General features: G+C 35.4%; 1 protein-coding gene across 6 annotated transcripts in view; it reads left to right on the forward strand.

Annotated features, from left to right (window-relative positions):
• NEBL (nebulette) overlaps window positions 1–15,796 on the forward strand; it is a 238,228-nt gene that overhangs the window by 157,926 nt on the left and 64,506 nt on the right. For 4 of the 6 annotated variants that reach the window (XR_008208966.1, XM_052692785.1, XM_052692786.1 and 1 more), the window contains exons 4-5: window positions 1,926–2,036; window positions 8,515–8,625. The exons of the other annotated variants lie outside the window; for them this stretch is intronic. Coding sequence is in view for 3 of the 4 variants with exons in the window: in XM_052692785.1 (XP_052548745.1) it covers window positions 1,926–2,036; window positions 8,515–8,625 (222 nt within the window). In the remaining variant the exon portion in view is untranslated. The remainder of the gene's footprint in view (window positions 1–1,925; window positions 2,037–8,514; window positions 8,626–15,796) is intronic. 6 annotated transcript variants of the gene reach the window in all.

Raw genomic sequence — 15,796 nt, forward strand, 5'->3', positions numbered from 1 at the left:
AAGAACAAAAAGAATTCTCTTTGCTTCTTATTCTTGGTAAAAACATTGTGAATTAAAGATTATATTTATGAGCAGGGGATAGATGGCTTATTTTAAACAATAATTCCGCTTAAAGTTGATGTGATTTCAAACACTATAATTAGAGTATAATGTATACCCACATGTATTTACATAACCCTTTAATTCCAGGATTCTAAAATATGTTTTATTAACAACTCTGAGACATTCTGTGCTATTTTTTGGTCAACTGAGGAATAGCAAAAGGATTTCTTGTTAGTTATTCTGCATTGACGAGCTTTGCTAACTACACTTGTGCACAAACAGCCTGTCAAAGAAGAGAGAGAGAGACCTGTTGCTGTGTTATTACACCCACTCTTCAATAAGGGAATTGGAACAAGGATCAGGTGAAGGCCATCCACAGGTCACCTATCAATTCACTTGCAAGTGAGCAAATCCATGTGTAATGGCAAAAAAATGGCAGCTTCCAAAATGATAGACCACAGTTTGCTCTCAGCTTTTTATATCCATATTTTTTCAAAATTTAAAGCAGGTTGTGTTTCATATTATCCCATTGTTGTCTTAGTGCAGTGAGATACATTAAACCCAATAATATGATGGATGGTTTATCTAGTAAATTACTGACCTCTAGTGTCCCATCACCTGTCTTTACAAAACTTGAGCACTTCTTTAAATTCTTAACAGCAGTGAAACAACGCCTGTTTTGAGGGACACCCACAAATGTTTAGCAAATTATTTATCTATATATTATGTAAAGGGAACTATAAAAAAAAAAAAGCTGTATATTGCACAGGAAGCTAATAACATTTGATAGACTCGTTTAATATGTCTTTCATTTATATGGATACTTTCTCAGCAATAAGTGAAATGGTTTTCATAAATTTGGAAAACTTAGATCTGAAGCAAAAGTCTCATTGATTTTGAACTATGAAGACTGCTCTGAAAGTGATGCCTCCTACTTTATTACGTTGGCCCATGACGTCAGAGCTGGATGTTGGTGCTATGACAGTAGAGGTGGAACTTTCCCACCAACATTATGTTCCATGTTGTTGCCATGTGACAGATGGCAGCAGAAGAGTTGTCTGACAAAATGCCTTCTGACATGGAAGTGCGTATGAAGCAAAGGTGTGGAACTGAATTCCTTCGTGCAGAAAAAAAATGCACTAATTGTTATTCACTGATGTGTACAGACTCTTCTTCATGGCTGGTGAAAACACATCGCTAAGGGTTGTGACTACATTGAAAAATAGAGTTTTGTAGCTGAGAATCCAGTAGTGTTATTGCACTCCTTGTTTCTGATGTAGTTTCTATGAAAATAAATAGGAGGCATTACTTTTGGAGTATCCTCTGCATTTTTTATCCTTTTTATGAGGAATTGTAAGTTCTGAACACTGGAGAAAGCACAGAGTAAATAGAAAGGAGTTGAAAAATGAGTCTGCAACATGAGAAGTAAAAAAGATGACAGACTTCAGTGATCCTGTCTTTTCCAATTGCATGTAATTGCTACTTCACATTAATTGGTAAAATATTGTTCTATTGATGTCTCACTGCTACCATTGTGCAAGATTTTGGAAAACATAATGAGAAAATACAAGTTGGGTTTTTGGAAATGATTTAATACGATGTAGAAAAAATGACTGGCTTGCTTTATTTTGTACTTCTCTCTTCAGTTCTAGAATTTAATTAACAAGTTCTTTGCATTACTTTGAGAATTAGACAGATCCACCTAAACCATTTTAAAGTTAATATTTAAAAAATGTGTATTTTCTTGACAATTTATGAGACTGCAGTAGATTTTTCCAGTTCTAATGTTCTTAGTGCCATTTTATTAAATAGGAAAAATATGTAGTATGATTACTGTATCCAGTGACTTTTTCATGTTGCATCACCTTTTTCTTTCCCTGTAGGTAAAGTACAAAGGAGCTGCTAAGAAAGACCTTTCCAACTCTCTTTATCAGCAGATGCCAGCTACAATTGACAGTGTATTTGCAAAAGAATTAACTCAGCTGCAGAGCAAGGTGCGACTTTAAAATCACAAAAAAGATTTGTACAATAATTGTAGGGCAGAATATGATTACTTTGAACAATATTATTGTGTGGATACTTGATTGCCTGCTTGATTATTATTTTTTATTATTATCTCTCGGGGTGAGATTATCATCCAGAGTTTGTTATCATAACTACTTAACTTCAACAACTGCCCAATTCTAAAATGTAGACAATCTGGCTTGCAAAGTTTATTAAATATAAACATTAAAAAGATTAAAAGCAGGCAAAATCCATTAGCAACCCATGGATGCCATAGGGGATTACTGAATTCAGTAACATTTTATTGTGTTTATAGAATATGCAAATCTTAGATAAAAACCATTTCCACTCAAGTGTTCTGTTAGCTTTTTAAAATGTTTGAAGTAGAATCAAAGCAAAAAAAAAAAAAAAAAAAAAAAAGCATTTAATGACATATGAAGGCACTCATTTGGAAAAGTAAAAATATTTTCAATGTCACTAATCATTTACATACTACTGACAACAAATTTCATAGAATTAAAATTATAAAATCAAGTAGATTGAACATTGTGTAAAACATGCAAGCAATTAGTAAAGTAGTAATCCTGGTTCAGTTGGCTCCAGGGGCTTACATATGTAATCCCCTTATTTCAGGCAGGTAACACTTAGCTTCCATTGATCCCAGTGGAATTATAAGTATTGAATATGTGTAACATGAGTGAAGTTGTAAATTTTTGCTGTTACTCATCATAACTACGACTGATACACAGTCGTGGTTCTTTATCCAAGAATCTCAACATTTTTCTTCTTTCTTTCTCCTCTCTGAAAAGTACTATGTATTGTTTAATAAAGCAAGCCTGTGAATACAGTCCTAAACTCCTGCTATTGATAGATTCCCAATATTCATCCATTCTAATACAGTGAATTTTTTTCAAAGCAGTGGAAAATATCTGTGATGAAAAAAAAGCACTGAAATCTTGGGACAGCTTGTAGAGAAATGACTTGATTTAAAACAACGTGTTAATCAAGATAATAATAAGCAAATTCATTAATGAAATGTATTTTTTTTCATAGTTTGAAATAGAATATGTTTGAAGTTAAATCAGCACAGCAGCTGCAATAAGATTAGTGTCACATATCATTGTAATGTGAGTGAACAGTAGAATGAAATTAAAACTTTATAACATTTTTAAACAGCTTGATTCTTAAAACATTATTTAACTAGCTTGCTATGGGATATACTAATGGATTCACTCCAAATGTGTATATTTTCAATTAATTTACGTAAATGAGGTTAATTAACATCAGTGATATGGCAGAAAATATAAATAACTGAGACTAAAAATGAAAACATTTGATTTGTCAAAAAAACTTGAAAAGTCTGACATTTTTATTTGATGATTTTGAAGCTTTTCTTCAATCATCCAGCAGTCATAGAGAAACAAATATGCATATATGCTGTTATATTAAAGCAGATTTTTTTTCCTGTAAAATTCGTACCATTCTCATAGGAATAGATGCTTTATAAATCTTAACTACCATAAAGCTTCGAGATATGCTGACACATTTTTTGAACTTGTGGTTACTGTTGCAATGGACCTGAATTTAATGCTACTTTGAGAGACATCCTAGGGGATTTTCTAGTGGAAAATCTTCTCTACAGTATTCAAATCTAATCCATATTGTGCCTATCACTGTGATACCTAAGTAGCTAATATAAGGATTTCAGATTTCAGCTGTGTCAGGATGTGGCAGAGAAGATTTCTGCTGCATCCTTCTAGACAGGATTGTGTATTTACAGGTCACCAAGGGGAGACTATATGTACCCCACAGGGAGAAGGAAAATGGCACTGGCAGCCTCCATGCCAGCCCTCTGGCAAACAAAGGCTGCCACAAGCACAGAACCATGGTCTGCTTCTCAGTTGTAATGAATTGATTTTAAATAGGTGCTGATTTCTTGAGATGAGAAGAATATGAGTATGTGTCCTTTTTCCCATTCCTGTTAGAACAAATTGACACCTTTGGCTTTTCTTAGTGCTCCTTGAGCACACAGTAACCAAACCTTAGAGATGCTCTCTTGCACTGTGACACCACATTCTTGACAGGGCCATGCTCATCTGCCAAGCAATGTGCCAGGACTTGAGCACAGCCCTGAGACTGGCAAATGGTCTTGGGATCTGATGTTAGGTCCTGACATGGTGCTGCTATACTGCCATGCCCAGCAGCACCATTTTTAGCCTACTTAGATCTAGCCCAATTTATGTATTTTATACACCATTTCGGATCTCACTGATGCCTTAGGAATTCAGGCAACCAGGAAAATTTTCCTTTTTTTCATGACATGAGGTTATTGCTCATCTGAAACTGCCCTTTACTGTCATCTCCAGAAAAAAAATACTGCTGTAATACCACTTATCCCTTTGCATTCTGTGACTGATAGGGTGCTTGCCACTGATCTCAGCAGAGCTGCGAATTCATTCTATGGGGCTGCAGCTGTAGAGTGTTCACAGCAGCTCACTCAGCAACTCTGTTTTTCCTTCTTTGGAGTTTGCTCGCATGTTTGCTACATTGATTAATGCTCAGTTCCCTTTTCAAGATATACACAAAAGACTAAAATAAGAGAATTTTTACTGGCTTTTGTGTAAAGGCAATGTCTGCTCTTTTGTGCTTTATGTAGAGCTGGCCTGAAGATAGGAATAAATACACGTAGAGAAGGAAATCCTTACAAATTTTTGGACACATATGGGAAAAAGCATTTCATGATAGTGAGGTTTCATTGCCTCACATGCTTGAGTGCCTTTTTCAATTTTGTTCTTTCATACTATGGAGAAAATTGAACTGTAAACTTCTAAATAGATTTAATGGGGATGAGCAACCAAATTTGTCTCTCTCACTTTTCATAGCTGCCCCCAGAATAAGCCACAGAGAGAAGAAGCCACTCTCCTCACTGCATGAGTTCACTGTCCTTGCTAGCCTGCAGAGCTTTCACAATTTCCCCGCTCTCTACAAAAAGAAAAAGTTGATAAGAAGAGTCTGGGGATGGAGACCTCAACATGATTTTCCTCAGAGGAAATGGTCATTTTCTGGAAAGATTGCAGTCTTCCTTTGGAAAATATTTCTGAGGAAAATTTCAGATCTCTGCTAGCTTTGTGCCAAGTATTTTTCCTGTCTGAACACCAGTTCTGAGTTCTTCCTTACACAGAACATTTTTTTTTAAATAAGGTGTCACAAACAGTGATAAAGACATTTAAAATTGCTTGGAGGGGAGGCAGTGTTGAAAAATAAAAGTATGTGTTTCATCACTACTTTCATCATTTCTGTCATAAGAAAAGATTGCACTGTTTTTCTTCTTATCTAAAATGAGTAATCTGACACAAACTGAAGGCAGTTTAATTTTCTCCTTTGACCAATATTTCACATAGTAACTACATGTCAATGCTCAGCAGCATTTTCTGTTTGTCTTCAAAGATGATGAACTAAGTGAATCTTAATATTTTTAACTTCTACAGAGATTTTGAGTTTTTCTTGCTTGTGGGCAGGTTCCTTCTCTTATGTTCAGATGTACAGTTTTAAGTATGATAAAACTATTTCTGTAGTTTACTGCATCATTTATAGACATATTACATGTTGTCAGACTGTTTAATGAAAGTATTTATTTTTTAATTTCATAAAATCTCGTTTTCAAGTTTTTTTTGTAGACTGATAGCAAGTATCAGTCTCCTGGACTTCTTGAGTTTTGTTTTACAGACATAGATTGGGTAGTCACATTATTTATCTACAGATTAAAATGGACTTTTCTGTATTATACATTTCCTTCTACAAAAATCTTTGTTATGGAACTCAAATTCAGAGCTCAACTTAGTGACTTTTAAAGAGAAGTATAAAAAATAAGAAATATAATAATATCCCAAAACAGAAAGTGGGTCAGAGTTAAGTGAAAAGACCACAAAGATTCCTTAATTCACCTTCATATTCGCACACTGGCACACACGTAAGAGAAGAATAATAATACAGAAAAGAGTAGTTACAGATCAGTTCAACCTGAAGTCATACTCACACGCATTATATTCCTGGAAATACTAAATGGTACCACCACAGAGCAGATATGCGAGTGACCTATTACATTTGATCTCTCTGGAGATACTATTTCATATTTATATAAGTTGCAAAGAAAGGAATGCCTCCTATTTATTTCCATGGAAACTACAACAGATATAAAGAGAACAAAAACGTTATTTGATAGAGAAAGATAGATTATTTGTCACTATCACTGTGGTACCTAAGTAGCTAATATAAGGATTTCAGATTTCAGCTGTGTCAGGATGTGGAAGAGAAGATTTCTGTTGCATCCTTCTAGCCAGGATTTTGTGTTTACAGGTCACCAAGGGGAGACTAAGTATATCCCACAGGGAGAAGGAAAATGGCACTGGCCGCCTCCTGTAAACAGGCTGCTGCAAACAGCCCTCTGGCAAACAGGCTGCTGCAAGCACAGAACCACTCAGCAGCTGTTGATGAATGTCAATGGGTGCAATTTTTCTCAATGTAATATTTCAGCTACACACCTTCGCTTCATATGTGCTCACATGTTGGATGCCACTTTGTCGGACTGCTTTGTCTGCTGCCATCTGTCTCACGGAACAAAATGTGATGGGGTATTGGTGGGAATGTGCAGCTTCTACTGCCATACCACCAATATCCACCTCTGTCACTGTAGGCAAACATCATAAATTCGCAGCAGTTTTTGTATATTAAATAAGTAAAATTTCATTTTACTAAAGTTTGGAAATTCAGCATGAAATAAATAGTAATGTATAAAACAATAGTTGTAAGAATACTGATGAAATAATCCTTATAAACGTTTTTAAATGTTTGTGTTGAACTGATTTACAAACCTGGGAATATTCTGTTTACCTGTCCAAGGCTCAACTAGGCAGCTATGTAACTGCGATTCTTTCAAGGTTGCATAGGCCAGTAAGATTAATGTGAAAAGATTAAAAAGAATGGGACTATAATATAGCAGCTCAGGTATTCCTACTATAAGCTAAAGAAAGTATTACTATCCCAAGTCAGTGGACACTTGATTGTAGTTTCTGTTAATTTTCTCATGCTGGGAGTTGATTGCTTTTGATTTTTAACATCTTGACTACATCGCTCATATGCCAACATTAAATTGTTGATGTTAAAGTGGCTAAGTAACAGTTTAATACAATATCTATAAATTATGGGCTTTTGGAAAAAAATAACATTTGGGTCAGCTTCTTAGAATGGGAAATATCTTAAAAGAGACAGTGTGAAACAAGGGAAGTAGAAGAAGCATTTTTGTGGCGTGTTTGTGTAGTAATTACTCTTTTGCCACTGATAATGATATATTTGCAATATTTCTATCTTATTGAAGATCATTTGCTTTGCCAGATGCAAAATGTAATCCTTACAGGGAGCTTATAAACTTTTTTTTCTGTATCAGTTTAAGTTGTGTGTGTTTCCCCAGAGACACGATCATGTTGGATTTATGCTATATAGAGATGGTATATTTTATGTTTCCTAATTTGATGCTTTTGTTCATATAGTAGGGTTTTAGTTTCAAATCCTTCTCCTCCTGATCAGCTTTCTATCTTATTTAGTAATTGCTGTTTTCTTGGGGATTATTTTAATGCTTGCTCCTGAGACCTATTAGAAAATGAATTTACTTGCTCCTTGCTGCTTCTTCAGGCATCAAAACCTGGTGAATTTTCTTAATGTAAGCCTGAAAGCTTACGACAAGGGTAAGTGCAAGATCAGCTTTTCAGGCAGTTTCAGTACGTGAGTGTGTACATATGTAAGTGGAGTACACTACAGTGAAAGCTGGATGGACACCCAACATTGAGCTGTTTCAACTGTAAAAATAAATTTGTTTTTAAACTCACAATCCAATTCCATTTTTCTTTTTCGTGATGACAATAGAATATAAATATTATTTTTTTTGTTAACCTGGGGCTAGTCCAAATGTATATTATGCTAGTAATTTCCTAACAGTGCATGAAATTCATGCTTGGGCTATAAGTATTTCATGTAAATCTTTTCAGTTACAAGGTATGCACAAATAAATACAGAAAAAGAAATGCTGAGTTTATACTTATTTAGCAGATAGATTCAAGTATATTTTGAGGATAAAAAAGCAACAAAAAAGGCTTTCTTTTCACTTTTATTTTTCCCTGGGCTGCCTTCTCATCTTTTTAAGGTTAATTTTCTGTTTTTGTATGTGCATATTTATTTTTCTTCATCCTGTATACTCAAACCTGCAATAATAGACTCAGAGAAATCTCCCTGCTGACTGTGTCTCATCTGTCTCTCTTTTGGGCAGAAGCTGCTATCGTTTAAGGGTTATGGTTCCATTAAGGAGCTTAATAATTAATTACATTTATTCCTGAGTAGGGACACACTACAATGCTAGATTTATCTCAGCTCATAATATTACATGTGCTCACTAAAGTATGATGTTGCTCTTTTCAGGTTCTGTATAAACAAAAACATGATGCTGAGAAAGGAACTTCAAATTATGCACATATGAAGGAACCTCCGGATATTAAGCATGCCATGGAAGTCAGTAAATACCAGAGTGATGTAAGTACTCCCCCACCTCACCAGTTGAACTCATCAAGTGAAATTAGTTTCACTTGTTTTGGATACCTACTAACTGATAGGAAATGGGCATGGAATGTTTTCATATTTCATTAATTGGAATTTTTTTTCATTATACACTCTGAAGTATTTTGGGACATGATGTGTGTATAAGGTAAGTTATGAGTGATTTTATGTGATTTGTGATAAAGAGCACTGGAATGTGTTTATTACCATTTCTTAATAGTCATTTTTATTGCTGTTAAGAGCTATGGATTCGAAGTAAAATTACAGAAAGACTACAGAATTTTTAAAATTAATCTATACTTGTACTTTAAAACAGTTTGCATGAACAGTGATGTAGCTGCAGTGTCTTACACTATCAACTTTTGGATGATTCAGTTAAGAGGAGGAAAGGGGGGGTAATTTTTGCCCTGCTATTGCACATTTTTATGAACGTGAATTATTTTCTTCCTGTCTCATGAATACATACCCCAGTGAGTTCCAAAGAATAATTTCTGACTGATGTCACAAAATCAGAACCATAGAGTGGAGTTTGATACTTCATACTAGTTTATGCCACTGGCTGAAGTGTTTGTTATCATTTACTTAGTTAAATAATTTAAAATAAATTATTTGGCTATTTAGTGTTTGTTTTTTTAATTAATTAATTAATTTTTTTTACTGCTGCTTGTTTATTTCTTGAAGTGCTTTTGTTTTTTACAATATAAGAGCCTAATAATACTATTTGTGTTTTTTATTAGCTTCAATTCAGGTTTGATCTCACAATCCCTTATGCTGTGCTCTACTTACACAAAGACAACTTTGAAGAAAATGTATGTTAGTCTTAGTTTTTGTAAAAGATTATTTAAGAAAAAAGTAAAGTTTAAGAGAAAATTGTCTAGAACAGTGAAACCATTTCAAAGGGAGCACAAAGCCCTTATAAACAGCTTATACCTATTTACCTTTTAATTTGTGTTCTAGTACTGTTCTGTTTAGATAACAAAGTCAGATCAGGTAATTAGATGATTTTACAACTCTCTTGTTTCACAGATAAATGGGATGTTTCTTTGCTGCTAACAATATAGAAAATAAAGGTGTTCATTTTGAATTATCTTAAGTTTACCCTGTCTTCCATACTGACAGTGTAACAAACACTCAGGTTATACAGACTGAAAGTTAAATGTCAGTGTTAGATATATGTTTGTGTGTACAGAGTCTTGACAGCTGGTCGCTGATTAAAAGGCTGCTGGAAAACTTCAGGGAAGCATTATGTTTGCAGAGTAACTTTTTTTTTCTGCTGGGAAATACTTGAGCTGGAACTCCCAGAAGAGATTTGCAACCTGCCTAGATTACAGAATTCCCTCTTCCTGTCAAGCTCTGACCATCTCTGCTGTTGGAAGCATCAGGATGTCAGACTCAAAGAGGATACAAGCTGAGAATGTGAACTCTCTTCATCAGTTCACTTTTTTTTTTTACCTAACTAGGAATGATTGCAGATTACTAGGGAAGGAAATCGTATTGGGAAGAGAGATGGAAATCATTCTCAGAGTAGGTGGTGAGACTAAGAGGAATATGAGATGAATTTTGGAGTCAAATTCATCATGGTCTGAGGATTAGTATGCTAGCACAAAACCTACTCCCCTTCTACAGCTGTACATCACCTGCTAACAGAGTTAAGGAGGGCAGGGTACAGATGTGGCAGTAAATGAAATTCAGTTGTTACATCTTCTTTCATCCTTAAAGCAAGCAAAAAAGGAAATGGAGGCAAACACAGGAGGGAAGCATGTTTTGATAAATGAGAACTTCCAACAGCATATTAAAAATAATGAAAAAATACTGCAGAAGGTATTTTGTGCCTGAACAAACTTAAAAAAAAATAATAAAAAAAATCAAACAAAACCTCCAAATCTAACCAGTTAATTTCATCTGTCAGAGATTTCTGGTTGCTCATGGGGAGCTATAGTGCAATGGAGCTATATCTGTATCACACATAAAAGAGCAAGTTTTGTAAGTTCAGTTATTGTTCATCAGCCTTACACAACTCCATTGGGTCATTATTTGAGCACCATGCTTAATGTAGGTTGTGGATTCCTTGCTTTGCAAGTAAAAGTTTTAATTCAGAGCCATGTGTCTTTTTATCTTTAAGTCAGAGTAAAGAATAGCAAGTGTCCCAGATGTGGAGCATTTCTCTTTCAGAACGTAGACTATTTGTAGAATCACAGCTTTGAAAGTGCAGTGTAAAAAGAAGGAAACTACTGGGGGAATAGAAGGACAAAGCTTTTTATCCACCACTCTGTACAGTATACCTATGGGAGCAGAATGCATGTTTACCTACAATGGTCTGCCAACTCAATTCAACCTTTACATGCAGGGTTTGCATCTAATAGGATTAGGATGTGTTTAAGACTATTTACTTAGGCTTAAAACAAGGCTGACATTTATACTCAACTCTGTGAAATGTGCAATTTCCTTTAAAAATTAAGACTGTGTTCAACTTACAATACATTTGTGCTGACATTTGGAAGCTGTCATGTGCTCTAGGCCTTCACACCACTTTGAATATCGTTAAAATATTGTATGAGTGTGGGTTGAAGCTGAATAATAGGGAAATACTATAAAATCTCCTGAACAATGTGATCATGTATAAAAAAAAGATTTTTCTCTTCATTCTTCCACTGAAGAAAATTGCTTTTAACAAAAGTGAGTTTTTTAATAATAGGGAATTGAAAAATAATTTAGATACTACACAATGCTTACATATACAATACTTTACAAAAGCATGTTTATCCACATTGGAGTACTTTTCTCTATAAATTATGTTTCTGTTTTTTGAAGTGAATATTAATGATGTGACTTTGGTGTGCAAAAGCATTTGGAGAAATGTAAATTAGGGCCTCTCTTAAGTCTGTCCTAGGCTGATGTCATTTGTCTCATCTGGAAGTTTCCAAACTTGAAACCAAAACTAGACTGTGGTCTGTAAAAAAGTGGTGGTCTGGTCACATAACTGAATTACCTTAAATGAGAATCAAATGGATGGAAGAAAGGAAGAAATTAAACACTGAAATAATGTGACAATTAGGTTTCTGAAGGAAAGAAAGCACTTGGTTTTGCACACAGCATTTGATGAAGATACAGATTCCCTTTTTTTTCTATTTACCTGGTCCATCACTGAGTATTATGAATTTCAAAACAATGTTGAGTTTCTAGCTGTTTTCATGTTCTGTGTGGTTAAAATTCCACAAATTTTCCTCATGCCGTTGCATTGTATGAAAGAAGTAAGTGCTGATCTCTTTTTACAAACAGCAGAATTGCAGTAGACTCATCTATGAACATTTAAAGACAGTTTGCAGATCTGAAGTTAGAGTGTTTGTATCTGTCCTCTTAGTTTTGATACCAAACAGTGATGCTTGACAGTTGAGCAAAGGTTTGATATTTATATATATATATCTGTATGGTCTTTCCAGTCCAAATGATTTTGGTATCAGTACTTTTACTTTTCCATTAATCATCTAAATTTGAATATTTAAGTAGTCCATAGTATCTTAGGAGTGCATTTTTTCCATGTTCAAGATATTGTGCTGTCATAAACCATACATTTACATACTTTCTAATAAGACCAAATCAGCAGATTTCAAATGTGCTTAAATAACATCCTCAACATACCAAGATGTTGGTGTTTGTTTTGATATAGATTATACTAAATTCAAGCTTCTCTGGTTCTCTATTCAGCATCTGCATTAGAAAAATCACCTTTCCCTGACTAACTTTCTGCAGACAGTGATTGTCAACAGGTCCCTCTGGACCACTTCTGGTGCTGAAAATGATGTGTTTGCTCCTGATATAATTGGGACCAATCAATTTTCAAGCGCATTACTGGAAAGGGTGACTGCATCAATCTGTAATGGACCATAAATGTGTTTGTCTTTCTATGTGAGCTGGGAAACAGTTTTCAACACTATTTAAATGGGGGATCAAAAAAGCTGTTGCCAATGACCATTGTCACCAGTTAGTCATTTTCTTAGTGTTGATGGACCCCAAAGTGCAGATGATAGAAAAGGGGGCAAAGACACGACTGTCAGACCATTACTAAGTGGACTCATATTTGTCTGAAAATGCTAATCAAGGACAAACTGTAAGAGACAAATTATTTTGCAGATAGTTGTACCCAACTTTTTCCTGACATCCATGTCTGTGAAGCTCAAGAAATCAAAATGTGTACTTGTGCACATTTTAATAATTTGTTAGATATAGATTGGAGTAGTTTTGGAATAGAGGAGGACAAAGTAGTGCAAGAAAAGTCTGAGTCCCTTAAACCTGGGTGTGCTTGGGTGACTGTGTAGTAGAAGTTTCCATTTGTTAATTGACAATTTGAGATTTTTTTGTAGTTTCGTTTGAAATGTGTTTACTGTGTAGCGTTGTAGTACATCCCAATGACCTGGTACCATCATGAAAGGTGAAATCTCTGTTTATCCTCTGTGGGCCTCATGTCTTTTCATAAAGCTGGAGATTGGGCCCTGTTTATATTGGCCTGCTCATTGTATGGAAACCCTGAATATTTTTTTCAGCTTTGCAAAAACTACTGGCAGTTCAGAGTGTGTCTGGGGTTTAAAGATGGAAATGGCTTTTGTTCATTAGTTTTATGGATACTTTAAAAATACTCAGCAGTGTAACCACTTTAGTAATTTCAAATCAGGGGTAGAAAAACACTTTATATTTAGTTGATATTTGTATTTTTTTCCTTTTTGTTCTTTTTTTCCCTCTGGTCTTCTGTAATTCTTCATTTAGATCACTTGCTGCTGCTCCTTAGATGTCAGTGTCTGAGTTTCTTTTTCCTGTATAATGTCCTGTTTGAGCAGATGTTTCACAGACGTGTGTTCCTCACAAGAAAGACCATTTCTTGAGTCTCCAGTGATGTCTTTTGGTAGAGCTTGAGCACCGCTTTGAAGAGAAGATTGAGTGAGGGCTCCGTGCAATGCCTGGAAGTGCTAGTCAGGGTCTGAGCCCTGAGCTCTTGTTGAGGGGCTGAACAAAATCTGGAGAAAAGACCTTCCATGTGCGTTTCTGCTCTTTCCTTTCCGGGTGCTTTCCCTTATTTATTCTTTACTTGACCAGGCTACTTTTTCTCTTCTCTACCTTCCACCTTCTTGGTGCCTGTGTGTGCATGCACTGTGCTGGTGGCTTTGCCCTTTCTACATCTGTTCCCCTGCTCTCACAGAATAGCTTTCCTTTTACTGTTCTATTGTAGCACTATAAAAAAAATCACTAGATGGAACAGAATAGCAGCTGTGTAATAGAGGCCAGCACACTGTCCCAATGGGAAAGGGTCAGCATCCAGGGACTGAGGTTATTCAGGAAATGGGAAACATATTTTTTCTTTCTTTGGCCTACCTCTGACAAACTACTGTTCTGCTGCATAACATTTTTATTCTCACTGGAGTATGACAAGCTGCAGAATGGAGCAAATACATATTGCAGACATTTGTAAAATGTTAGATGACTTTCCCTGAGACATAAGTAATAGGTACACTGGTTTAGGTGCAGGAAGAATAATAATTCACATGCAGGGAGCTATAGCAATTGGCCTTGCATCTAATATAATTGAAAATGGCGAAAAACAAAGGACTGTCACTGTCTTATTTCTTCCTCCCCTTCTCCCACTGAAATTAACCACAATCTATTATTTCATGTACTGCATGATCATGTCATTTGGAAGCAGTAACTGACCACATTTCCTCAACTTTATCACTGCTGTTCTCAATTCTCTGTTGTTAAATTCACTCCATTCCTAATTTCTATTTTGAGCACATATGCTGGTCTTTAATTTGCAATTTACATGGATGATAGGGTGCTATTCACAAACCTGTTTCAGCTGCTTCTGTGGTTTTCACCTCACCTCATGTGGTCATTAGGATGAACAGCATATAATTAACTAAATTCATGTAAAGCCCTGAATTGCAAATGCATCTAGTTTCTTAAAAATAAATAAAGAAAAGAAACTGGAGCCTAACCAAAATAAAACTTCAGTGGCTGTAATAGCTTAGAAGAAATAGTTTTTATTTTATTGATAGGTGGGCTATTTTCATGCAACTTATTTGTTTATTTATGTTATCATTGATTGCTCTTGTGTGTCAATCATTGTAAGTTAAAAAATCATAAAATCTACTTGTGGGCAAACAGCCAACAGTTTGATGTCTATTTAGGTTGTCTACTTAGTTGAGGCCATATGGTTGCAATATTACTTTCCTGTTGCCTATAAAATATATGCCAAAAAGTAAGGTTTTTTTTTTCATTGTTCTTGGATGGTTTTTTTTTTTTTTTTTTTTTTTTTTTTTTTTTTAATTTTTACATGACATTTCTACAGATTTGTCACTTGGTGCTGCTCTTGATGATTGCTAGACTTATAGGTGAATTTGTTGCGTTGTGGCTATACTAAAACTGTGCACTGGAAACAGGAGGTGGATATACTGGTTATAGTACATAAAGCTTCAACTGAGTGAACCTTTCAGGACTTCCTTCACAGTAAGGATGATGGAGCTGCTCAAGGATGTTGTGGATTATCCTTCTCTGGAGATAATCAATCTGGATGCCTACCTGTGCAACCTGGGCTTGGACTCCATGATCTCTGGAGATCCCTTCCAGCCTCTGCAATTCTGTGACTTTTTAATGGTGAAATACAACTTTGAGAGGTCAGTTACCACTGTTAAACAGTACAAAAAGAAAATATACAGCTGTCCGGTAGAACAGGAATTATTTTGATACTTAATATCTCATGAGGGCTTTATGACCTCTGACTTCTGCATGGAACTTCAACTTGACAGACACTTTTGAATACCAGAGATGATATTCTTAATCATTCAGAATAATTCAGTGAGACAGCTCTTGGAAATTGACTAGGATTGACACACGCTATAAAACAAGGAAGAGGAAAAAATCTATGGGCTGGAGTTAGGAAAAGGATAGCTTGTGGTCTGTGAGCTTTGGAGCACCTCTGAGATCTAGACTGCTTCTGCAATTGCTTTGCTAAATAGTGAGTGCTTGGACTCTCCTATCTGTGGTTTCCGGCCAGTCTTCTGAGCCCATTCATTATTGTAGTGACTTCTGCACAAATAGAAAGATCCAGTCTTGTGTGCTGCACATGCTGGAACACTCAGCCTTCTTGTTCCCATGATTG

Source organism: Tympanuchus pallidicinctus, unplaced genomic scaffold (genome assembly GCF_026119805.1).
Source record: "Tympanuchus pallidicinctus isolate F22 unplaced genomic scaffold, pur_lepc_1.0 scaffold3, whole genome shotgun sequence".
NCBI classification, from domain to species: domain Eukaryota; kingdom Metazoa; phylum Chordata; class Aves; order Galliformes; family Phasianidae; genus Tympanuchus; species Tympanuchus pallidicinctus.